We start from the raw sequence: 26,748 nt of genomic DNA, 5'->3' as shown, positions 1-26,748 counted from the left end.
CCCCCCCCCCCCCCCCCCCCCCCCGCTCACATTGTCTCTTTCTATCTCTCAAAAATAAATAAAAAACATTTAAAAATTTTTTTAAAAATAAAATGAAATCTTTCCACTTGTATACTCAGAAAATCTGGGTGGAAAGAACCTCAAAGATCTAAATTCTTTTCTTTTTTTTTTTAATGTTTATTTATTTTTGAGAGAGAGAGAGAGCGAGCACACAAGCAAGGGAGGGGCAGAGAGAAGGAGACACAAAATCTGAAGCGGGGTCTAGGCTCTGAGTTGTCAGCACAGAGCCCGATGAGGGGCTCAAACTCATGAACCAGGAGCTCATGACCTGAGCTGAAATCAGACTCTTAAATGACTAAGCCACCTAGGTGCCCCAAAGAGCCAAATTATTTATTTCCACATGTTGTTTTTTAAAAAAAACTTTCCTTAAGTCCTTTCCCTAACAAGATTGTAATCAACAAACAAATGGATAAATTAACCCAAAGGATCAGCTGATATGTAAGCAAGTCGTCCCAAAGTGTGGGGCAGACTGCCCAAAGTCTTACTACTAACAGGTGCTAGCACGGGGACTAAAGCCAATGCCTTCTTAGCACAGTACTCAAAACTACTCTTCAGAACAGTGGCTAAGAAGTCATGAACTCAGCATTTCTGAGGAGGCAGGGCCCCTGGGGTCAACAAGCACAACCTTCCGTCCAAAGTGGGAGCCTCTCTGCAATAGGCTGGCATGTGGCTAGTGCCGTAGACACATCCATAGTTGTACTGCACTCCTCTTGAGGAGGGCTATCCTCACCTATTATCGATTAAAATTTACAGAACAGTCTTATGATAAACAGTTTGTCTTCCTGACCCTTCTTTCCGCATATCTTTGGCCTGCTTTCTCTCCACTTCAGCATGAGCCCTTTCACGTATTTAGAGATCACTATGATGCCTCTAGAAAGTCTTCTCCATTTTAGACCAAACATTCTCAGTTTTTTCACTTCAACTAGAAAAGCATGGTTTCCAGATATCTCCCTATCTTCATTTTTACACAGATGTCTATTAGTGTTCCTATGTCTTCACTAAAGTGAGGCATCTGGGAGTGAATATTATACTCAAGTAGGCAGCATAGTGGGACTATCTTCCTTGGTTTGGAAGGTGTAGTTATATCCATTCCTAATAAAAGTGTTGCTTTAGATTATTCTCAAACAAGTAATTATTTATAAATATTATTGCAGGCTTGAGTTACAAAGGAAGATGGAGATAAAGTGGTTAAGCATCTCCTTTATAAAATGAGGCAATGAAGCCCCAAGAAGACTATTTGTTAAAGCTAACCACTCTGTATTCCTAATGTGCAAGGCTCTTAGGCTAAGTCTCTACAGTTTTGTGGTTGCAATGATGGCTTGTGGACCTATGTACCAAAATTTATTTTGGCTATTTAATTTCACCTTAGCAGTTTCAGAGAATATGTCAGGGCATGTATTTCTTCACACTGTGTTTCCTGCAAGTATTGGCTATCTCTTCCAGTCTTTTATCCTCCATAAATCTGATATGCCTGTCATTTATGTTCTCATTCCAATCACTGTTGACATTACAGTACAAGAATAGGGCAAAGATAAAGACCTTTTTCAAGCTACTACTTGAAAACTCTCTCCAGTCTGACATCAATAATTTGAATTTTTTGGATTAGCCAAATATAAACCAATTAAAATATACATTGTCCATTTCACATCTTTCCATTTCATTCACATGGATATTATATGGGACATATCAAATTACTTTATAATTGTGATGGCCACTTGAAAAGGATTTTCCTTTAGGATATTTTTCCTTATCTATGGCTAATTAATAAAATAGTACATAATCTAGAAGTTAGCTTATATCTATGGCCTACCCTATTTTATCATTCAATGAATGACAACAGCTGTTTTATACTTATATTATATTATATCATATTATATTATATTACTGGAAGATAATTCTCCATGGATCTTTCATGTTTCTGCATGTTCTTTCAAGGGGATTGTATAGCAATTGCTATACAATCGCCTTGAAAGATAAAGATAGTGCTTCCCACTGGAGAATATGGCAAACAGGTCTGCTTCCCATTATAAAAAAATCTATGCTCTCCAAGCCCAGGGGTCCTTCCTGGAATGTAATGACCAAGTGTGCAGATATCAGCTGACCCTCTCTACATCTCTCTATTGGAACTGGGGTCTTGGGAATTGGCACAAAAGTGACAAAACTCTGGATAGTGATCTTGTTGTGACAAACCGTCCTTTGTCTCTGCCCCAGGAGTCTTGTGTCATCTATCAGCATTCACAAAACTGTGGCAGCCAAGGTAAGGTCAAATCTTAGAGTCCTCAGCTCTTGACAATTATTATCCTCAGTTCTAAGAACTCAATTAAATTTTGACATATTTTCTCCTTAATAAAATGGGCTATCGCTGCTTCTTCTCATTCTAAAATTTCACTAGGATCTCACCAACCTATAGGTTTTCTTTCTATTTAGAAAATAAAAATATTTTTTATTTCCTTTTACTCTTTTAACATCATCTCCATCCTCAATGAATAACAACACATTTTTATTAAATCTAAAATTATCCACATACTTGGAAATGTACTTTGGGGAATAATAAGGTTATTGGCAGCTTGAGAAGTCTTTATCATCTGCTTCATCCTTTAGTTTTCATTTCCTCTTAACCTGGTTTATCTTCCTTCCTTCCAGTCTGAAATTCATTCTCTTAGTACATGAGTGAAGTTTTGGTTTCATTGTGGTGTAGTTGGTATTATACTATCCATCCTAAGCGGTAACCTCATGCTTGCTAATTCTACTTTTCCTACCATGGCAAACGAAACAAAACAAAACAAAACCAAACAAAACCAAACAAACAAAAAAAAAGTGACTACATTTTTGTGAGCACTACTCTTACCTTTTGGTTACAAGTGTACCTTGAAAAGAGAGTATTAAACTTTTAAGGAAGGAGACTTAAGTGAAATCCATTTCAAGTGGTCCTTGCCATGTAGTTGGAGATTGGAAACATCTGTCTCTCAGTCTGCTATTAGCAGCTGGTGCTTGAGGCAGAAAGAGGAGGGGTTCTTCTCATCACTGAGTTGGAACAGAAGGGAGCAGCCTCCCTGCTGGGTTGGGGAGCTGTCAGACCTGTACTCTCCAAGCACACCCCTGGCATGCAATATTGATAGGCACCATTCTTGGGGGAGGGATAGCAAGGGAAGGAAGGGACAGTAGGTGTCAAAAGAATTTATTAACCCAGTGAGGTGCAAGAATGTAATGAATAGGGAAGTGGTGAAGTGGAATTCATAACAGGGAATGAAAAACAAAGAAGAAATAATGATAAGAATCTTTTCGTTTTCAAAATAAAAGAAGTGGTGTTGAAATTGGAAACATTTCCAAGGGTATATGGAAGGAGTGATTGAGGGAAGATTAAGATTTAACTCTGTGAAAGCAAAGGTCAGAGTGTCTAAATCCACATTACGTTTTATGTAAAGAAAGAATAACACAATACATAAAACAAAGTTAGTAGAAAATAAATATACATAAGCCTGACCCACATTTTTGCAGAGGGTTCACTCCTATATGTTTCAAGAGTTATCTGAGATATTTAGTAAGCATTCTATAAATATTAACTGTAGATGACGGGGAAATGAGCACAAAGCAAAAATTAGCTGCAGAAGCAGCAATTAAGTCGAAATTTACTAATGAACAATAATTAAAGTTTCAAAGGCTTTTCAAAGTCTGGCTAGGGTAATATCATGGGAAATGCTAGATGGGTTCTGAAGCCTCTAGGACAAAGCCCTCAGAGAAGCGTTTTAGTTTCCTGTCACAGAGATTTGCTCATCCTTTGCTTGCTGCTTGCTATCCGTAAGGAGAACTTCTACACAGAAGTGCATAATTTAGAAAACTTTCATAAAAGCAATTGCATTTGCTGCTCACGGCACACCTGTAAGGGATTCAAGTTAAGTATTTGTATTACTTCTTTTTTCAGAAGAGAAAAACTAGTGAAATTCACATGCTTGCCTTCGGCCTCAAAACTAGTTAACGGGCAAAGCTAGATTTCAAACACAAGTGATTTTGTTTCTTTCACACTGGTGTATTTTGGGTCGCTTCTCAGCGTTCAAGGCCTGAGACTTTTTTTGGTCTATTTGCTAGAGCAAGCCCAAAATTACTTCTTGAAGAGAATCTATCTCCATCCAGCTCCGTGTGGAGACAAGATGCCTTCTATTAACATACATGTCTTTTGTCAGGTCCCTCAGGATGACAATCCCCCCCTGAGGCTCAGCTGCCTTTTGAAGCACACAGTTTCACATATAACTGGCAACTTGAAATATTTGCACTCTAGGTATCTGACAGGGAATATCTAACTCACTTGCTATCAAAAGCTCAATTGAGCAAAAAAAAATATTTATGGAAGCCACTCTGAAGGGCGTGCCACCATTTCCCTAGACAAGCCAGAATCTATCCCTGGATTAAGTCAGAACAGCTAAGTATTGTGCTCTGACTGAACTGATGATTCTTGTGGAATTATTTTACTAAATTTATACTTGGGCCTTATACAATCTACTTCCATTGAGAGAAACTACCAGAAGGAGTCCTATGAAAACTCATTGCTATTTTAGTTTAAGGACGCTGTTAATTGTATTAAGAAAAAGCTGTTTCCTTTATGTGGAATGAAGGGAGAAAGAATTGAGCTTATTTTGGGCATATTTTTTCCTCATGGACACATGGATTTTATCACTTATCACATTCCTTTCTTGAAAGCTTTGGGATAGTAAACTCATGACCTAGTACTGGGAAATATGCTGGGAATTACACCAAACATTTTATACTTTAACTGCTCACCTGACTTTATCTTTTCAAATCTTAATTTTTCTCATTTTCTCATCTGCTTATTTACACGTTTTTTTTTTCCCATTGAAAAGACTGTTTTCATAAATCACCTGGAATTATTTCTTTATAAGTAGGATTGCAGTGTATGAATACTGTGGAAGGCAGTGAGAGAGTAAAATACGCCTGCACTCCACTCTCTTCCCCTACAGCTGTAGCCCTGTATATGGCCGTATGTTCATATAAGGATTTGAGGACTCGAAAGAGGAATATCATTGAGTTTCCCTGAGAAACAATACTGTCAACTACTGTTTTACCAAGTCCCCAAAACATGTTAAAACAAATGAAAACTTTCTGCTATATGATTACTTCATAAGAGAATTTTGGCCCACTATCCTAACATACTCCTTTATTACTTATATTTAGTACCTATATATGATGGATAGTTTACATTGCCTCGCCACTAACTCATACCCTTCTTACACCAATGTCTTACAGTTGACAAATCCAATGATTTCTTCTTCTTTCTTTTATTAAATTTTTTGTTTGTTTATTTGTTTATTTATTTTGAGAGAGAAAGAACAAACTTGGGAGGGAAAAAGAGAGAGAGGGAGAGAGGAATCCCAAGCAGGCTCCATGCTTTCAGTGCAGAGCCTGATGTGGGGCTCGAACCTACAAACTTATGACCTGAGCCAAAACCAAGAGTTGGATGCTTAATTGACTGAGCCACCCAGGTGCCTCAATGATTTCTTTTATTATTCTTACTTCTGTACATTTTAATTCTACTAATACCTGTGTCAGTGACTTCCTCCATTTTGAACTTCTCTTTACCTTTGTTTTTTTTTTTTCCTATTGTACTTCCAACCATTCACTCTTTCACTGAAAAATATTCATTGTGTAGCCACTCAGTAGAAGCACCGCACTAGATGCAAACCCTATTTATCTGCCTTAGCCTGCCATGTTCTGTTTTGGTTTGCTCATCATGTCCATACTTTAATAAGAATATTTCCTGAAGCTCTTTCCTCTGGTCTCTTCTTTCTGCCTCTGCATTTTTAACCCTCAGAGGATCCACCTCCTGGCGACTCCCCATCCACATCTCCAGCATGAATCCCATATCCCTACCCGCGCACACTGCCCACATCTGACTCAGAAGTTGTCCTTCCTCCTCGCGCCACTTGCACTCACAATTTTCCCAGGGCCTGAGGAAGGCTTGGTCCTGACACCTAACCTTTGTGCTGTGTTACTCTTCTGCCTGCGCTTCTAACTGGTGGCGAAAGCTTCTTTCTTCTGAAATGCATCTCACTTTTTCCATCCCCCAGACTCAGGCCTGGCTCCTCCCCTCTGCCCTCACACCTAGTTTATTGCCACCGTCCAACCGGGAGGCCGGCCTCCAGGGAGTCTGTCTTCCTCTTCCCTCCACCAATGCATCCAGCCTGCCTAGCCAGATCAACTTTAAAATGCACTGCTATTCTCCTACTGCTTGGCTGCTCTGAGACCTTCCATGGCTCCCCACGGTTTTCCAAAAAGTTTTTCCAAAAAAGTTCATTTGGAATGTCTAAGTTGATTTTCTGGCCTTTAGGAAAAATTGCTAAGCAAGGACAGAATACAGAGAAAGGGGCAATTAACATTGATTTTTTTTTTAAATTCCAATTATTTTTCAATAAGAAATGACAAAGAGCAAAATTTCAGTCTGAGTCAGACTCATTTTTTTTTTAAACTGCTACTGAAAACAAGGCAAAAAGGTCCATGTTAGTGCCATTAATCATGGAAATTGTATCCACAGGGGAAACAGAGGCTTTGCAGCGTCTCCGGAGATGTGGGAAGCAGGAGAGGTAGAAATCACGAGCATGCCCTTACAGCTCTGCTCCCTTGTCTGAGACAGCTTGTCCCCTGTCTGCAGCTCTTTCAGGCTGCTCATCTGCCATTCCGGGTTTTCTCTTAGAGCACATTCAGGTATGATAAGGCCCCCTTGTCATATCCACTCTGCCACATGTAATTCAGTTCACACCTCCTTTTAGGTAGATGACCAGCTGGGTATGGTCCAGCTGGAAAAATACCCAGTTTGGGATGCAATAAAGGGAATCGAGGAGAGAGACAATGGAGAAAAATGATCAAAATTGTCCTATAAGTGACTCGAAGTAACATTCGTATCTTCTGATGCCCTCCCAATGTCTTCTCTGTCAGAAGCTCTGTCTCAGGTCGAGTGAGGACAGAAAGGGTCTTCAGGGAGCGGGAGAAAGAAACTGTTCAGAAATGTACTACAGTAAGAAGCAGAGGCTCACGGTGTCCTGGTGCTAGCTATAAAGGAGGAATGACTTGGAAAAGAGCAGGAAAGCTTCACAGTCAGATCACTTGCCTGAAAATTCGGCCATCCCTCAGTTTTTGACTGTGAAAACTTGGCTATGTGACTTGATTTCCCCGAGCCCTGGTTTGGATCTTTAAATTGGAACTCATCACAAGGTTGCAGTGGCGAGTAAATGAAATTTAAAGTATGGCAAATAAATGATACCATGCTTTCTATTATTAAAATATCCCCAAACACACTCTTGCCATTGTGTCTTTACAAGCAAAACACATCTAGTTCACAACGGAAAATAAGTGATGAGAGGAAATGCTCATTATTTCACATGGTCATTTTCTTGTGTTCCTTGTTTCATGGTCTCTCGTGCATACTTTCTTTTGAGATGTTGGGGCTTCTCTGGTTTCATTTTTATAAACAGAACTTCTCTGAGGCACACCAAGTTAACAGCATAATTCTCTCTGCAACTAACTTCAGGTATAGGGATGGTTATAGTTTTTTCTTTCCTTTTGAGTCAAAGACAGAGGAAACTCAACACACAAATGTCTAGCTTTATCAGTTTTTTGTTTCTCTCTCTTTCATCTCATATGCACAATTATTCTTGCCAGGGTGCTGGCCACACCATGGGAAGGAAAAACCACACAAGGCACCTGACTGCACACACCTCTCAGCCTCGGTGCACCCCTGCAGTAGCCCCTTAAGGCTTGATCTGCAGCAAGATAACCCGGTGGTTACAAGGATGATATGAGACACCTCACTGCTTCTGAGCACAGAGCACAAGCCGACCCTCATTTCTGTTTAAACAAAATGCCCATGTTGGCAAAGGCCTTGAGGGATGGATGTACTTAGTGCAAACCTTGACTCAGGACAAGAGAGAGCAGAAAAAAGTACATAAAGGAATCTTTGAGTTTGCTGATCTTTATTTCTCCTGCTGCAAAAGTAGGGCGTGCTCAGGGCTTGTGAATTACTCTGCATTGAGAATGAAAAAAAATGAGTATTTGATGTGAGTAAATATAAGCTTTTTAGTAATTTTCTGTTGCTCAAATTTAAGGCATGAAAAACACTCTAGGAACTTTATCATTTTCTTAGGCTAGTGCTTGTGTAGGTGAGAGTGTACCACCCGAGGAAAAAAAATGTTCAGGGTCCCCCAGATTATAAATGCCAGTATCTGCACCAGAGAGCATGATAAAAGAGCTTCTTTGGCTTTTGAAGAACAAGACTAAAAATGGATGTTTTTCTGAGGATGAGAGCGGAAAGGCAGAAGGTATAACGCATTATAATGATAACCTAGTTCGACATTTGTTACTCATGCTTTGTTTGTATCTGGAGCTCAGGGCTGGAGACCCGATGCCTTTTCCCTTGGGAAAAACAATGATAATTACACATAAGGCTGTTCATTTCAACAAAGTCTTATTTTAAGATCTCAGTGTACTTCAGAAGCATGAATCAGTCAGGCCTCAAAGCACTATTTAATACACATGATTTATGCTGGAAGTAACCAAGAGAGATCATCTGTTAGATTTGTTATAGGCCAGGCTGAAAATTGAATTTAGGACATTTAAACTCCTCTTGTATTTTTTACTTAAAATAACTTCATGTTTATGACCACGACACATTCAAAATAAAGCCTTTTGACTCAATCTAGTTTTAATCAATCCTAGATTCATTTAGAAAGGCTCAATATGGAATTTATAAGGCTAAACCTAGGAAGGGGGTTGATGAAGCTTAAGTTAGATGAACCTGCAGGTGAGAATAAAGTGCTAGGCTGACGTGGGGGCGACAGGCTAGAGGTTAAGGGGTTGTCTAATCTTTGTGACCTTTAACCTTCTAATGGGGATGGGCTGGATTCCTGAGCCAGGACCCATGAAGCTGATGTCTCTGTGTCTGCCCACATATCTCTCTGGACAATCTAAGGATCACATTTCTGGCCATTTTTTCCAGCTATAATGGCCACAGGTCCACTTGAGAAAAGATCTCTGGAATTCGGCCCATACTCAAGATCTGCAAAAGTGTCTGAAGCTTCAAAGATAAAGAGAAGCTGACGTTTTATAGGTCTAAGGAAAAAGGGTATGCTAGAAGTAGGCCACTTGAGACATGTCGGGTTTATTCTTTCTATTCCACAATTCTCCTCCAGGTCAGACATTGATAAAGTCAAGCACAGTAGAAAAGGCATATTTACCTCATATTTTCTTTCCTGTGTACAGTCACATACATTTCGTAGACTCTCCCTTGGGGAATGGCCCCAGCGGGAATCAGCAAGCTTACTCCTGAATAGCAAAAAGAGAAAAGCAGTCACATAAGAACTATGAATCAAAAGGAAACTTCACAGAATGCCTTTGAAGCAAGTGAAAGGGAATGCGGAAATTTTGTGGCCATGCAGCCACAAGCCTGCTTTTTCTCTAAAGACATGTAAATATTCATAGCTGCCCTGCTTTCCATCCTTATTGGCCTTATTTGTTACCACAGCTCCCTCTGAACTGTTCTGGAATTACTCAAAGGAATGATGTAATTTTTTAAACTCTTGTTTTATTTAAGGAATAGACAGATGGTTCCACTGTTGTTTTCCTTGTAAAATGAGGGGAAAACCAACAACCGCTCTTAAAATTTCAAACAGCTGTAATGATGTATCGTTTCTAATTTAAGAAAAAAAAACTCCCCACGAAATTCAAAGTCAGGGAAATGCTAACCTCAATAATATCAAAAAACACTTATTTCTGAAATATCTGGTTAGCATCAGTGTTTTTCCATAACAGAATAATAATTGGTGAAGAAATTTCATCATACATAACTCTAGAAAACAAACAGATAACAGACAAAGCTATGACTAGTCTTTAGTCAACACAGGTCAGGCAGGTGTTTACTAGGTTGTGACGGACACCATTTTGTAGGACTAGGGGATCAAGCTCTGTTCTAAATTCACTGGGCCTATCGCAGTATTTTCCCATGTGAGCTTGTATCAGAATCAGCGGCAGGGCTTGCTAAAACACAGATTACTGGGTCCCATGGCCAGAATTTTTGACTTAGAAGGCCCACAGAAGCTGTGCTTCTAGAAAGTTGTAGGGTGACGCCAAGGACGGTGGCCTGGGGACACACTGTAAGAACCACCAGCTGGCATCACTGTGGGATCATCACAAAGAATAATTCACGGTGGGCAGCACCCTGTAGACACTTGTCTCTGTGATTTTATTCCAATAAATGCAGTGTTCTTCTGGCTCACTAAAAATTGATGGAGCATCATTGTGAGTATAGTGTTTGGCACTACTGTGAATGCCAAGAAGTAAAAGACAGTGTTCCTGTCTTTGAGTTATTTATACTTTAATTAGCAAGGAAGTGTAACATGCCAAATGAGCACAGGGCAGTAAGGAAACTTGCCCCATCATGTTGGGAAGTCTCAAGAATGAAGAATGGACAGTTAAGGAGGAATCGTTATTCACAGGCCTTTGTGTCACCGGTTGGAAATGTTGAGTCATGGCCTTCTTGAGAAGGAATGTCACATAAGGGCTCAGTGCTGTGGGAAGCAAAATGTCACACTAAGGGACAGGATGGTCTGATGAGGCACAGAGTGGAAGCAGGGAGGCCACATGTGAGTCTACCAACACTTGGTAGCTTTTTATTTGTTTGAAAGGAACAATAAAATGTAACATGTTGTTATAGGAATGAAATAAAACTATGAATGTAAAGTGATAAGAATAATGCCTGATACATGTTAGGGTGCTTGTTATAAAATAATGTATGTAAATCACCACTGCCAAGTATGTAGAAAGTATTTAATACAATCAACCTCCCTCCTTTCTACCCAAGAAGCCTTTATAATAATTCATATATGAAAAAGTGACAGGTGTGGAACTGGGAAGGAAAGGTAGAATTCAGTAAATATCATGAAAAAAAACTGTCTTGAGAATAATATAATGTTTAAACAATAAAAGAACAATAGGGCATATTTTGATCTACTCATTTGATAGACCTTTAAAAATATGTTTGAAATTATGATTTTTAAAAGCATAGAATAGCATGAGAATTAAGGATAAAAAGGCAAAAAAAGCATATATAATGTATGATCTCAGCTATGTAAAATGTATAGATAAAAGGAAAAATGATATTTTGTTAAGTATTTTAACTTATTAAAATGTACTCTTAAAGGAATGGTGTGACAAATTGGCAAAGCATTGAAACGGGGGACTGAATAAGAGAAAGAATCAAAGACAAGTTTGTATTCAGATCTGCAGTTCATGTTCAGTTTTGTATATTATTTGGCTGTATAGCTATTTTTACATTATATTATTTTCTTATGTTACATGAGGACTTTGGGTCAAATTGTTTCTTACCGCTGTATTGTCGAAAAGAGCTAATGTAGATTCACAGAGGAATCCATTAACCCTCTTATGGCCAGTAGATTAAAAAAAACATTGTTAATACTGATTAATGAATATCAAACAGTAATCAAACATTATCAGTTACTAACTTAAATTAACCATTTAAGTCCGTTATGACACTTATCCTCTAGAAGCAGATAACTAAATAATAAGCTAAAAACTCAATTATACTGCAAATACACACTACCCATAATTAGGCTGTGATTCCAGAGAGATTGATCAGAAGAGGGAGTGAGTCCCTTAGAAATACCTTGAACTTGAAGACTGTGTAATAAAGAGTTAAGTTAATAAATGAAGATTTGATGTCTACTATGATGTCCTCTGATCTAAAAATTAGTATTCTGAAGTATTGCTTCCTACAGTAAATTGGAAGTGAACCAACTAATATGTTTTCTAATTAATTTGTCCTTTTAAAGTGTGATGACAACGGCGAGCACTTCTGGCTTGCCGTTGCCTTCTGAAGCTCTATTAAAAAGAAGGTCAATGACAGTTCCAAATTACATCTTGGCAGAAAGTTGGGAGTATAATTTTTCTAGAGGAAGTGTTTTCCGAGTTGGCTGGAGGAAGATGAATGGTTTCGCTGATTTTGTCTGAAATAATGTTGATTTGCATCAAGAGTAGATTCGGGTTAGATTAGGCTCCAACTAACTTTTCAGGCCTAATGAAAACAAAAAAATTAAAAAAAAAAAGATTTGGGTACAAAAATATGTTCTCAAGATCTATGTGATTTAAACTTTTAGGAATTACCTGAATTGGGAACAATCAGATGACCCCCGAGAGAGTTGAAGGTGCCAAACGCAGTACAGGATGGATCCGTCTGCCTTGCTAGACTCTGATTCTTCACGTTGAGTGCCTCATTCTCCAACAAAGATTGGGTCATTTGAGGAGACAGCTTTGATGCAAACTCAGAGAGGTCATCTTGGGGGGTGACAGCACCTGAAGTGTTGTACACTTTGATTTTCAGGTTGGGCAGTGGGTCCAGAATTGGAGAGTTGGTCATTGGGATTTTGTCTGAGACATCATGCAAGGCATAGACAGGTCCTCTGTACATGGCAGCAGCTGATGTGAGGTCTGGGGGTACCACCAGGAGATCTGAGTCAGAAAGAGAAAGAAGTCCATTCCATTCAGGTATCTTCTACTAGTCAGGCTCACCCTGATACTCTCTGAGCCAAACACAAACGAACTCAGTGAATAGATGAATAGATTCTAAGGCTCTGTTGAAAACAGACTATTGAGATAACTATGATCCATTTTATTATTGGCTACAAATTAAGAGACGAGTTCATTGTATATTTTGCCTTAAGTCTACTCATTGCTCCTAAGGTATTTAGCTATTTCAACAGATTGAATTCACAGACAGTGATCTGCACTCAGTGACTTAGGTAATAGTTTTCCTTGTCTGTACTGGATTTGAGGTCATTGGTAGATCACTATATCACTATACAAGCTGTCTTGTCAAAGTGCAGAGAAAGGGGGGGGATTTAAGAAATCAACCAATCTGTATATTTTTTTAAAGTAAAAGTTTAAAAGTATGACAGAGAAACCTGTTCTGACAAAAAAAAAAAAGATTACTGCACGTTGTCACCTCTAGTTTGTTATATGAATGAAATCAATAGAGTAATGAATAAAACGGACCCAAATCCATGTCTTCATGGAGCTTTTGCTCTGGCTAAACTACATGACTTGAAAGTCACTGATTTTGGGACCACACAGGGATGCTGGTCACATGCATAAATCACAGGTGTGAAGTGCAAGGTGAACTGACCTTGTCTTGCTGCCTTGATGTTCACGGGCTGAAAGCCTCCATTGAGCGCTGAAGAGTCAATAATATCAGACTCAAAGTCGCGATGATTCTTGCGATACACAAATAGGGCCACAACTACAGAAATGGCCAGGCAAACTATCACAGCTATCACAATGCCAACATACAGAGCGACATCATCTGAATCGGGAGCAGCTGGAGAGGACAAGGAAACATTGGACCAACTGCTTAGAGAAATTTCCCACAGTACACACACATTTGCTGTAATTTTTTCCGACATTTACTGCCTTTTTTATAGGTTAATTTCAAATCTATTTCAAAAGCTATATAAAATGACTGTGGCCTTTCAGTGGAAAATTATCTCTGATTTCTTTTCCTTTCTCACTCTGCATCTACCCACCCACTAATCTATCTTAAATTGGGCAGCATAACAGACCATTTATTAGAAGGCATAAAAAGAAACTGGAACTAAGACCATCTCAACCCACAGGGGAAAAAAAAGTTCATTACTAATTTCAGGTGGAAAAGTTTGGAAGCCTGCCTTGAATTCACCTATAGTTCTCTAAAAACATAAACATCAATATTCTGTTAGAAATATCTGGTATGTTCTGAATCTGTATATTTATTGAACCAGAATATTTTCTTAAGTGTCATTCCAAGTCAAAAACTTACTTTTCACAAATAACATTCTTCTCATTCTCCCCTAAATCAGTGAACAGGTGGGTGGGAATGGTATATGTAACTAAGCAAAACAAATTCTAGGAGCAAACATGTTGGATTTTAAAGGTGTGCATTCAGAAGATTTGGGGAGCAGAGGTCAGTGCTGATAACACCAGGCTTTTGATGCAGATTCAGTATTACCTCCCAGAACCGCGAGCTTCTCACGGTCTCTGGTCAACGACTTACATTTAGCCACTTTGTTACTGAATCAAATATGTCTGTATGGAGCACTGAGTAAGATAAAGGCCTGGTTCAGTGATCAGAAAGGTCAGACCACCCTAGAAGGCAACGGAGCATTTGACCAACACAGTGTGCAATCAGTTGGGAGATCTGTTTCTGGGTTAAGCAAGAAGACAATTCCTGTAACTGTTCATCTTGCCTTGGTGGCATAGAACATACTTCACTCCAAGTGCAAAAGGTGATCGAAGCTGCTAATTGAAACAAAATGGACAAAATCAAACCTTTTCAGAACCCCCAAGACACCTTAAAGTCTCTGGTTTCAGTTTTCTGTGACCCACAAAAATGTTCAGCAAAGGTAACTGAAGCTTCTCCACTCACTGTAAAAGAGGTGACTTTACAGTGGTATTTCAAGGGGTCAAGAACAGCCTTTTTAAGCTCAATTTTATATACATGCACAGTTTGGGGGAAGGGAGTTTTCAAAGGTGTGAGTCCCATGGCCTCCTAAAGGTTAAGGAGCCCTTACTCTGTTCACTAAGACTCACAGCCACATAGTTTATATGGAAGAAATGACTCATCATTTACATTGCCAGTGACTCACCCATACTTTCCTGTCACCGTTTCTTTGACACACTGACAATTTAAAGGGATTCCCTGTTAGATACTGCTCCATCCCCTTCAGCATTTTGTGTTTAAATATACTGCATGTGAGAGAATTTGTTTAAACTATTATCTTTCCCAAAGTTTTCAGAATATCAACTTTTCCATCAATTAGGTCAATATTGACAGATCTTTCTAGAACACTAGTGACAGTCCAAGCACTGGGCTTGGTTGTGTGAGCACTGCCTTCCGAGGGCCGACCAGTAATCCTGGAGGCCCTGCAGCAATATTCTGAGCCCCAGTCAGAATATTACATCTAAATCCTTAAGGTTTTACTCTATCAGGCTGTAATTACTTACCCAACATTCATGCTTTCTAACTCAACAGATCTGCCTTTTCTCAACCCTTTACTTTTTAGCATTTGAACCTGGCCCTTTATTAGATCAGCACATTTCATGATTTGGTTTGTCAGCTATTGGGACTGAAGCTTTGAATGGGAGACGGATAGATTTTAAAGCTGGCAGAGGCTTGAAATGACCCTCTTTTCTTCTCCTCAGTGGTGAAAATCTAATTTGTTTTTCATGTTAGAATATATTAGGCGCCTATTTCCTGTGTGCACATCTGTGATCTAAAGAAAGGTAAACTTGAACTGGGGGGGGCAATATCATTAAATGATTATTCAGCAACATAAAAACTAAACATCAAACTTACAAGAAAATCCATATTCATTCTGGGTTCTCTGTTCAGTTGAAATAGGATAAAGGAAACCTTGAAAAGAACAAAAAAATGAAACAAAAATGGGAACAAAATCAAATTAATGAGGGAAACAAAATAAGAAGCATGAAAAATGGTCTAATTAAAAGAAAAGGAAAGGAAACCTGTGGTGTCTTAAAATTCCGATTCAGTACAGAATTATGATTTTGCATCTCCTGTCTGCTTTGGAGCCTCACCAAGAATTAATAAGTAGGCAGATTGAATTTCAGAGCAAAACTGGTCTCGAGTCACTAACTTTGGAGTGCTTAAAGTCTTTCTTTTATTGAGCATAAACTCTAATGGATCTAATTTATTTCAGACATCAAGGGTCATTAGCATAAGGAAAATCTTTTTTCCTTATCCCTGCCATATGCTTTAATTCCCAGGACATATTCAGTAAGGCTCTAAGCAGTTTTTTTCTTTTTTATTTAATCATAACAGCTTGCTCTTGGTCTAATAGAACTAAAGAAGACCTGTCATCGTTGGTCAAAGGTTAAATACCCATTTACTGAGCTGAGCCGAGACCACCCTTCCTCCCTGCATCTCAAATCCACCTTTTGGATTTTTGGTTGTTTCTTGTCCCTCCGTTTAATAGGAATCCATTAGGTTTTGCCCAGGGACTGAGCGGTTTGTCAATGTAACAGAAACTGGATGCTTTTTATTTGAAATCCTTCAAACGTCAATAGGGCCTGGAGGTTATAAGGTTACTTATTTCAGGGCTTCAGAGGGACAGTGTAAATTGGGAAAAATAAAAAACCTCATCTCAAAAATAAATGCACAGATAACACTAGCCTTTTTTATTTTTCTTTCTTTTTAGTATATTCTAGGAGATGAAGGCAGAAGCCACAGAAGAAGAAGAAAAAGAAGAAGAAGAAGAGAAGGAGGAGGAGAAGGATGAGAAGATGATGATGATAAAAATAATCTCAAGAACAAGACTGGGGAAACATTTTTAACATGTGGAAAACAAATTAAAAATTTAACTTATAAAAATTTAAAAGTACAACTTATAACTGGAACTTCCTTTTCCTAATATTTAATATTATATAACATATGAATTGACCAAGTGATACAGCACTATTTGGATTAATCAAACAAAAATGATATGAATTAAACTTTCCTAGTAATGCTCAAGGGCAAAAACTGTAGAGAATCTGCAAGAACAATTAATTGGCTCAAAATTAAAGTCTGTAATGCTCTAATACCAAAGGTTACTCTAAATCGTGCCTTAGGTAGATCTTCTGTAGTGTGCAGAACACTCAGCTCTTACAAGCTATTTACCTATTTGGGGGAACTAATTCTGGAGAAACATGAGGCTACCTTAATGAAAGAGAGGTTTGCTGTAGCACAGACAAGTTTGCTCTGAATTAATTTTTAATGCTTTATTTTAGAGCAATGATTGCAACCTCCTACTCAGTTTTATAAATATTATATTCCTTATTCCAGTTGTCTGAGTTCATGTATTAGGTTTGATTTTCATTTTTAAACACTACTGTCTGGTAATAACGTTTTTCCATTTGTATTCTGTGAACTCAGTAAAAGGACATCTGGGACATAGACAGGCACTGGAAGAAAGGTTATTTATTTTGAAACCTAAAGACGTAAGACAATATGAGTTCAGTGCTAGCAGAGGAGAGGAGGTAACTGATGTCATCATTCTGGTAGGGAAGGTGTTAAAGAGAGTGGTGTCAAAGGATTCATTTCTTGCAGATTAGAAGGTCTGGAAACAACTGTAAAATAGGGTATCTGGGGATGGTCTGATGTTCACCTTGACAATCTTTATCAGAATCAGTATGGGCCTGCTGGAGAATGCAAAATAATTGTATCTCATAGAAGGAGAAGAGAGATGTAACACAGCATGAAATTTCTCCCTGTGGGGCAGCCCTGGGTTTGCCTTGGCTCTTACCTCTACTTCTCAACAGAACCCCTGTTTTTCAAGGCAGACAAAGGAATAATAAGAAGGAACTTTATAATTTTGATTTTAATCTCAACTTTCCCATATTTATGGAGAGATGGACAACTCAATAAATATTTTGGTAATTTATGGCATTCATGTGGGACTATATTTCATTCTAGGCACAGAACTAGAATTCATTCATTCATTCATTCATTCGCCTAACAAATACTCTTGAACCCTATTATGTACTGGGTTCTATCCTAGGCATGGGGTATAATGACAAACAAGATGAGAAATGTGCCTGATTTTGTTCTAGTTTAACAAAAAGTAAGTAAAAATAATAAAATCAACTCAAATGCTGAAAAATTTCATTTAAGAAATAGAAAAAAGAATGTAATGTGATTGCTAATAAAGGGGTGACTGCCTTAGGGAATCTGGGAGCAATTTTCTGTTGAAATGGGATTTGAGCTGAAACTTGAACATGAGAAAGAATCAGCCAGGTTGAAATCAGGAGGGACCAATGCTCTTCAAAGAAGGGTTGTGAATGCAGAAGTCCTGACATAAAAATGTAGGGGTGCCCGAGTAGCTCAGTCAGTTGACCATCAGACTCTTGATTTCAGCACAAATAATGATCTCGCAGTTTGTGGGATAGAATCCCATGTTGGGATCTGTGCTGACAGCACAGAGCCTGCTTGGGATTATCTCTCTCCCCTTCTCTCTCTTGAAATAAAATAAATAAACAGGAAAAAAATGGAGTGGGTGGAGGGAAGTGAGAAAAAAGAAACGGGAGGAGGCAGGCCCTGAAGTGAGGGGCAGCCAGGTCATGTAGACCTGGTGGGCCAGAAGGAGGCATTTTGATTTTATCCTAAATGAAATACAAATCCCATGATCAAATGCAATTTTGAAAAGATTGCTTTGGTTTTCCTATAGATAATGGAGAGCAAAGGGAGTGAAGTGACAGGGCTTTATGGATGGTTTTGATGATGCGTAGCCCAGGAGATGTTTGTCAATAGGTATATCAATATAGTTGATGAAGTGTTTGCTTTGATGTTGTTCCAAAATAAAATCAAAATTAAAAAAAATGAAGTCTCACTATTAGTTATTTCTCATTGCCAATTAGGGCCAATCTAGCCAAACTGTTATTTTCCTACATGGGGAAATTTAAAACAGACCAGAGTATTAAGTATACCCACTAACGGCTCAACACCCCAGTTTACTCTGTTATGGAAACACTGATAAAGAGTTTTTGGAAGGCAACTCTATAAAACTTTTTCCATTCTTTTTCAAAACACTTCTGCAGCTACAGAACTAAAACATCACTTAGGAGGCTGGAAATCAGAAAAGAAGGGGATTACTGTTCCATCCCCTAAACGAGGGGAACACAGAATCACTTTCTAAGAGTTTGTTTTTACGCTTCTCCATCTGATCCGTCTCTCATGGAACAACAGGGGACATTTTCCTCGGCTAATGAGGTGACCCTGCTGAGAGCGGTCCTAGCAATAATGAAAAATAACATCTCTGGCAGAACACAGTGCAAAATAATTGTTTTTCGTGTCCCAATCAACAGCTTGGTTCATAAGTTAGGGATTTCAGTTAACTTTCCTATTACTTGAAAGTAAGGCCATCTGAAAAGGCACGGGGCTGCTGGCCAAGGCAGTGAAACGGAGCTTTTCATTCTCATGGACTTCAGATTACATTCTAGCTTTGCCGCTTCCTTAGCTGTGAGAGCTTGAGCAAACTGTTTCACTTCCCTATGTATCAGTGTTCTAATTCACGTAAGGGAAAATGAGTCCTCATTCCCATAGAACTGTGGAAGGGAGATATGAGATTTGTAAAAAGCTGGTGCACTGCAAGCAATCAATAAATGTCATTAGGATGCACACTGTAAGAACACTAAGACTCTAGGTTATTTTTTTTGAACATTTTTAAAAACGTTTATTTATTTTTGAGAGAGAGAGACAGAATCCAAAGCAGGCTCCAGGCTCCAAGCTATCAGCACAGAGCCCCACTCAGGGCCTGAACTCACAAAACGTGAGATCATGACCTGAGCCAAAGTCGGATGCTTAACTGACTGAGCCACCCAGGAGCCCCACAACACTCAGTTCTTAAAGGGATTCTATTTGTAGAGTCAGCTCAGCCCATTAGTTAATGAGTGACCTTAGGGAATTTGTTTGAATTGCAGGTTCCCTAGTTATTCCAGAGACAAAGAGCACAGTTTTTCTGAGAAACTATGAGCAATGCACTCTTGTAAGTACTGTATACTCTTTCACGCTCTCCTATGAAAGAGGTTTATGGCCTTTGTGGCTTCTGGTAACACTATAGTGGCATGTTTCAGAGGCATATTTCCAGGATCAGAGTGCAACTTGATGCTAAAACAATTTCTCAGCCAGAGATGGTGCCACTTCTAAAGGAGGGGTGCGTTTGGAAATGGGGCAGGGGTGGTATGTTTTGGTTCTCATAATGATTAGGTTGTTGTTTGTGGTATTTAGTGAGTGAGGGCCAAGGATACTAAATGTCCTGCATGGGAGGAACAGTCTAAAGAACTGTCGGGAACAAATGCACCCCCATTGGTAACAGCTTCCAAAACCTCTCTTGGACTGAAAAAAGGAGCAACGGCCCGGGGCTCAGGGAAGGATGCAGGACTTGCCCCACTGACTGTGGGAGTCTGAGTAACTGCACCTCCCAGGGCGGTGCTTCTGCCATGGGAGATGCTCATGACCTATGACCTTTTTAAAAAAAAATGTAATTTTAAAGAATATATATTTTTCAATGGAGAGAGTCTCCTGATCTGGGAGAAAAGGCATTAGAAGTCTGATTGTGGAGAGAAACTTTAAGTGAAGTCTGAAACTTGAAGCAAGTTAGAAACAGTTTGAAAATCGAACCAAGAGTAGGATGTCTATTTTTTAAAAATTTTTAAATATTTATTTATTTTTGAGAAAGAGACAGAGCGTGAATGGGGAGGGGCAGAGAGAAAGATGATACAGAACCTGAAGCAGGCTCTAGGCTCTAAGCTTTCAGCACAGAGCCCAATCTGGGGCTCAAACCCACAAGCTGTGAGATCGTGACCTGAGAAGAAGTAAGGACTCAACCAACTGAACCACTCAGGTGTCCTAACAGTAAGATGTCTTGAAGAGTTAGTGAAATGTTCTTAATGCTAGGAAACATCTTGTAATTGCTCAAAACATCATTTTAAGAGGCTATCTAGTCCAACCTTTGTCAGATGTGGAAACTGAGCCCCAAAGGTGAGAAGTGATATTTTAAAGTAAACAGAAGTGTTGAGATTAAAATTTAGCTTCCACCCACCCATCAATTCTGTGGACAGCATGCAAGCTTTGCATCATAAGACTCTTGGTGGCCCCAAGAGTGTGGGCTGTAGATACGGATTGGATTGTTAATATAATGATTTTTCAGATGATGGTGGTAAAGGGACTTGGCGAAGGAGTGACTTTTTCTAATTTTCACAAGCTCATCCTCTAGACTAGCGGTGGGTTGCCCATATTTTTCAGTTGATGTCCAACTATTATAAAAGATGAGAACCCATGCCCAAGGAAAACTTGGCAAACTTTTCTTGCTTTTATACTGTTGTAAGTAATATCAAGTTATCCTTAAGTACATGGCTCATAATCATATAGTAATATGTCTGAATAAAGCCTTTTTGGTGTGTTTATATTTGGGGAATCTCAGAAACAAAGCCAAAAACTATACATAAATCGTAAATCATTATTTCTCCAATTAACAGCAACAGCATTGCTTTTTCTAGTCTTTTAAAATATTTTCTTTTCATATGATAGAGGTAATAGACAAGAGCCAAAATGATGATGGAGTTATGATTAGTTTTTTTAAAGAAAGATAATATCAGCTGTTTTTATAAGTGGTATTGTAATAGAAAAATTATCAAGCAAATTTGCTGATGTGAGAAATGTCAGGACCTCTGAGCATCACTGGACAGGTTTAAATTCTTCAAAATCAAGTCTATGCCCTTTCTAACGCCCAGGAGTTAAAAAAGATCATTGATTAGAATTTCCTATCCTATCCCCTTTTCTATCTGCGTACTGAGGAGCCAGAGCAGAAGTGGTGAAGGGACTTGCCTAACATCACAAGTCTGGTGAGCCAGCAAAGCAAAGGGCAGATCCCACTTCTCCAGCAATAGCCTCAAAGGTCTTTGTAAGTACTATCTAGGCATTAATTAGTAAATTCAAATAAGAAGAGACAAGGATGTAATAGGAAAGGGTTTGATATGTTCATGGCTTAATTTGCAATTCAGCTGTTGAATGAGGTAATGCTAATTACTTAAACTCTAAAACACCTCTTCATTGGAAACATTATTATGATATTCATGAGAAAGCTAAAATAAGAGATTTTCATGCTTAAATGAAACAACTTCTAGGCAGCACCTTTTGTTTCAAGAGTGGGGCAAGCTAAGAGGTACACTGACCTTGGGAGTTTTGACCCTGATGTAACTGGAGAGCCACGCTAGAATGATGAAGCAGTTAATGTATGATAATCACGTTTGGCACAAAATGTTACAATAAGTAAATATTTAAAGGAGAAACATCATTCCCTTCAAAAGAGATGCCAACAGGAAAAAATGTATAAACACCAATAATTGTGTAGGGACACATGATATCTGAAAAAAATCATATTTTAAAGCAACAAAAGCTGACAACCACTTGTTTCCAGCATCCAAAAGCCCACATGAAAAACAGGCTTAGTACGACCTGAGCCAGATTTGGGTTCTTATCTTGGCCCTTATGCTAACTTGTGGGCATTTCAATTCTATGCCTCGATTTCTTCCTTTGCAGAATAGAGTTCTTATTAGAGGATTAGCAAAAGTACAATTTGTAAGGCTATTTTTTAAATATGCTTTTAGTTTAATTAAATTGAAACAAGTCATTTTGCTTTATGTTGGCCAGCAGACCCAGTAGACTGGAGTCAGAAGCAACTTATGCCAGGGCCTAAATTCAGTACATTAGATGGAAAGTGAATAAAATTAAAATTAATTCTGAAATTTCTTGAAGTTAAAACATATATGATGCAGTAATTTTCAATTATACAGTAGTTTTTATGCCTTCCAAAGTTTGAGAACCCCTGAGCCTGAAAGGAAACTCTAGAAACTCTGAAAGGAAAGTCTAGATGTAGATATCTGGGAATTAAAACTCTGTTTTCAAATTTGCTATCAAATCTCTAGCCAAAAAGGAGATAGATAGATTGCTTGCCCTCAAGATTTTGTCAATATGTCAGTATGCAATTGATTCTACGACTTTAATACATGTAAATAGATTTTATGACACTGTGAGGATTAAATAGAGTAGGGGATTAATTAATATCTTATATGGGGCTATTAGGTAAGTTATAAATATGATACAACTCAATTGTAGTTTATAATAGCATTAAGTGTGTTCTATAAAAGTACATGTTTCTAAACCATCACGTTTCCAGTTAGTTGTAGCATATTTATATATCTGAGTATACCAAACCACTTCATGAAATCTGTCCTCATTTTTATGATCCTAGCTTTGGAAACAACCTTTATTCCCCACGGATTCTTCCCTCTCCTTGACCTGGCTGCTTGGTCTCTCTTTTTGCCAGCGGCTTTACACACAGCCAAAAATTTGTGATTTTTCTCACATTTCTTCTGAATCAAATGTTCATATTAAAAACCTCGAGGGCCATTCAAAATAAACATGTCCAGTTTTTGTTTTTTTCCCTTTTAGGTTGGTTCTTATCTAGCAAGGCCATCAGGACTGCACTAATGATGTCAAAGGTCAGGTCTGTCAAAGACACTCATGGTCATTTATTATAATTTACCACTCTTCTGAGGGTTTATTTATTGACAAGGGCTTAAGGAACTCCAAATAAATGAATACATAAATCTGAGGGCATGACAACAAAAATTGAAAAGAACATTTGTTTATCATTGATGTCAGTTATCTAAATTGTCACGGTAATTCCTTCCCCCAGCCTCACAGGACAGTGCCTCAGGAAACTCATCCTCAACCCTGTTCCTACGGTAAAAACCATGCCCTTCTGAAACTGAACAGCAGGGAATTAACATCTCAGGATGTAGAAGTCTTATCTCCTGACTCACAGTAGATGAAGAAACGTCTGAAATTTCACCCAACGGTTGAGTAAAATCAGACCCACAGATCAGGTGCCTAAGTGTTTTAATGCAATAGACCTTGTCCTCATCAATGCTCCTGAAGAAGAATAAACTATCAAATTCAAAGGCGATGCTGCTGTAATCCATGGTAGGGGAGACGTCTGACAGAAAAAGTGAAACGAGGAAGAGTTCTGAAGCAAAGAGGCTGATCTGTAGTATACATCACCCTATCTGCTAGATTTTTAAGCAAAAGGAAAACTTAAGCAAAAGCCCTGGCCCTGCACCTATGTGACCTTGGAGGAGTCTGCGCTCCACTGTGGTCATGAAACATGGCCCCTTCTTAATTCCCTTGGAGTTTCCTTTCCATCCTAGAAGCTGCAGACCTTGTACTTGTCCTCTCTCACTGATTTATTTGGGGCCCCACAGGTGTTTAGCAGGTTTCTGTGGGCTGAACTTTCTAACCACATCCCTGCTTTCAAAAACAGGAACATGTTTTACCAGAAAGGAAAAACGCTAAAGCATACCGCAATTATACTGGAGATGCAGAGCACTATGTTGGGCCGCCAGTCCACGTACAGAATATTTATTTGCCACAGCTGGGACACCACGTGTATCAAAGATTATACAAGCACAGCTATGACATCAACTTCTTCCACACTGTAGATAAAAGCACTTACTGTCTGACACTCACAATTATGCCTTCCTATCAAATTGCTGTATTGACAAGAATCTCACTGGAAACTGACTAGCACCTTCTCAAATGCCTACCGTGGCGGTTATAAACACATCATTCTAAAGTCAAGAAGAGACTATTTGTAAGGTAAATTATTTCCCCACATTAAATGCACCTAGGATTCTGGGGGTCCTGGTATGCAGTGTGTCCACACCACAATTTACACAGAGTTCTGCCACTTCCTCTGTATGTGAGAATTAATGGAAGAGCTGCGTGACATGCAAATTTTTTAATGAGTAGAAAGTGCTAAATCTGCAGACTGCATAACATTTTAATTTCCCAAAGTCAGGAAGTTCACTGATGCAGACACAATTCTAGGCAGTTCTTATTTGTAAATTGCTATTTTAAATTTGTCTACTGTGGCATAAGCCCTCTTCAGAAAGAAGGTTCTAAATTCAGATTTGAACTGTTACACATCCCTATGTGGGACTCCAATCTTCATATGAGATTAAAAACTAAAGTTCATAGGAATAGCTCCTGTCACGTAATTATCTGAGTGTATTCATAACTATGTATATCAAACACTACTTCTGGACCAAGCTGCATATATAGTTTTGGATTGCTGTTTTTTTCAAAAATTTTTAACATTAATTTATTTTGAGAGACAGAGACAGATCATGAGCAGAGGAGGGGCAGAGAGAGAGGGACACACAGAATTGAAAGCAGGCTCCAGGCTCTGAGCTGTCAGCACAGAGCCCGACGCGGGGCTCAAACCCATGAACCGTGAGATCATGACCTGAGCTGAAGCCAGATGCTCAACCAACTGAGCCACCGAGGTGCCCCTCTTTTTTTTTTAATGTTTATTAAGTTACCTTTGAGAGAGACAGAGAAAGAGACAGAGAGAGAGAGAGAGAGAGAGAGAGAGAGAGAGCGCACAGTTATGGGAGAGGCAAAGAAAGAGAGGGGGACACAGAATCTGAAGCAGGCTCCAGGCTCTGGGCTATCAGCGCAGAACCCAATGTGGTGCTCAAACCCAGGAACCATGAGTTCCTGACCTGAGACGAAGTCAGATCCTCAACCCACTGACCCACCCAAGAGCCCCTGGATTGCTATTTTCTAAAGAAAGAGGTAAGCATGGATTAAAGCATTATGTGCCAGCCATGACAGTGTATCTTACTACCAATTTATTATAGAGATTATAGAAGTTAAGAGTAATTGTATTTCAACTTAAAAGGTAAATATTGTTATTGGTGTATCACTTTTGGAGATTTTCAAGTGCTTTTGTTCTTCTTTGTAATAAACCAAAAGGGTATAACTTCTTTCTGGAATGATAATTGACTCTGATGTCTTCTTTAATCATTCATTCCAGTAAAATAACACAATTTTTGGAAGTTCTTAATTTGAATGTAGGATCTCCAGTATAGGAACTATTTTTTCAGGGCAATGAATGTATATCCAATGTAATATATTCATGATATATATTACACTTCAGTATCAACTAATGTGTATGGATGGCCTAAAAAATTTAGTGGGGCTTCTGAAATTGCTTAAAGACCATGACCTTGTTTCACAAATGAAATTACACAGCATCACATAATGAATCCAATTCATCAAACAGTTTAAGAATAAGTGTGCTTGCAAGGACAGAGTGATACGTATATAATAGGCAAGTGGGAAATAATGCAAACCTATAACTCAGTTCCAAATCCCCACGTCTTTGAAATCTTTTTATATATGCAATTGATTTACTGGCTATAAGTAAGTCTTGCCACCCAGGGTTTTATACAACTAGGGTTTTATATGAGCATTTTATGCAAATACTTTTTGGTAATCAAATTTGAATCAAATCTAATTTGAATCGAGGGGACCAATTTTCCAGGACAAGTCAATGATATTTCTACATCTCAAACCCCAAGATTCCTGCTTCCAAGATCATGCAGTTGTTCTGGCCAATCTTCAACACCTCTTTTTTTTAAAGTCATTTATAATTATAAACCCAATGAAAAACCAAGTATAAAGCATATGGTGAATAAAAATCATATTGAAAGAGAAAAAAAGTATTTGCAATCTCACTGGCCAAATATAAATGCATACATTTTATTCATCTTTTCCTAAGCTAACTTTTACGTAGTTATGACTACACGCAGGTATAAACTCATATTCTGCTTTTCCATGTTAAGCCACCATGAACATGTTAGTGGCTGTATGATATTCCATGTTATGTACGTGCTCTAATACTGGATTTTCAGGTTTTGCATTTTTTTTAAACAATAAATTACAAGGAATGTGTAATATATTTGATATGTTTGTCATATATCTTCTTAGGTATTCAAATTAATTGCTTAAAATTTATTCATTAAAGTAGGATTACTGGATCAAAGGGCATAAACAATTTGAACTTTTATTTAAATGTCTATTTTATATTTGAGAGAGAGAATGTGTGAACAGGAGAGCAGCAGAGATAGAAGGAAACATGGATTCTTAAGCAGGCTCCAGACTCTGAGCTGTCAGCACAGAGCCCGATATGGTGCTTGGACCCACAAACGATGAGATCATGACCTGAGCTGAAGTTGGAT

The 26,748-nt window shown here is 38.5% G+C and overlaps 1 protein-coding gene across 3 annotated transcripts in view; it reads right to left on the bottom strand.

The window, feature by feature from the left end:
* Window positions 1-26,748, bottom strand: part of UNC5C (unc-5 netrin receptor C) — a 353,514-nt gene that overhangs the window by 29,952 nt on the left and 296,814 nt on the right. For 2 of the 3 annotated variants that reach the window (XM_029943072.1, XM_029943081.1), the window contains exons 8-10: window positions 13,259-13,450; window positions 12,241-12,585; window positions 9,300-9,387 (exon numbers count right to left, since the gene is read on the bottom strand). In XM_029943072.1, the coding sequence (XP_029798932.1) occupies window positions 9,300-9,387; window positions 12,241-12,585; window positions 13,259-13,450 (625 nt within the window). Of the gene's footprint in view, window positions 1-9,299; window positions 9,388-12,240; window positions 12,586-13,258; window positions 13,451-15,463; window positions 15,521-26,748 lie in introns of all 3 variants that reach the window. The other variant, XM_029943063.1, reaches the window with a different exon arrangement.

The sequence above is a fragment of the Suricata suricatta genome, chromosome 1 (genome assembly GCF_006229205.1).
Source record: "Suricata suricatta isolate VVHF042 chromosome 1, meerkat_22Aug2017_6uvM2_HiC, whole genome shotgun sequence".
Taxonomy (NCBI): domain Eukaryota; kingdom Metazoa; phylum Chordata; class Mammalia; order Carnivora; family Herpestidae; genus Suricata; species Suricata suricatta.
The sequence above is the reverse complement of the archived record's forward strand: the minus strand, read 5'-3'. Positions and strand labels throughout refer to the sequence as shown.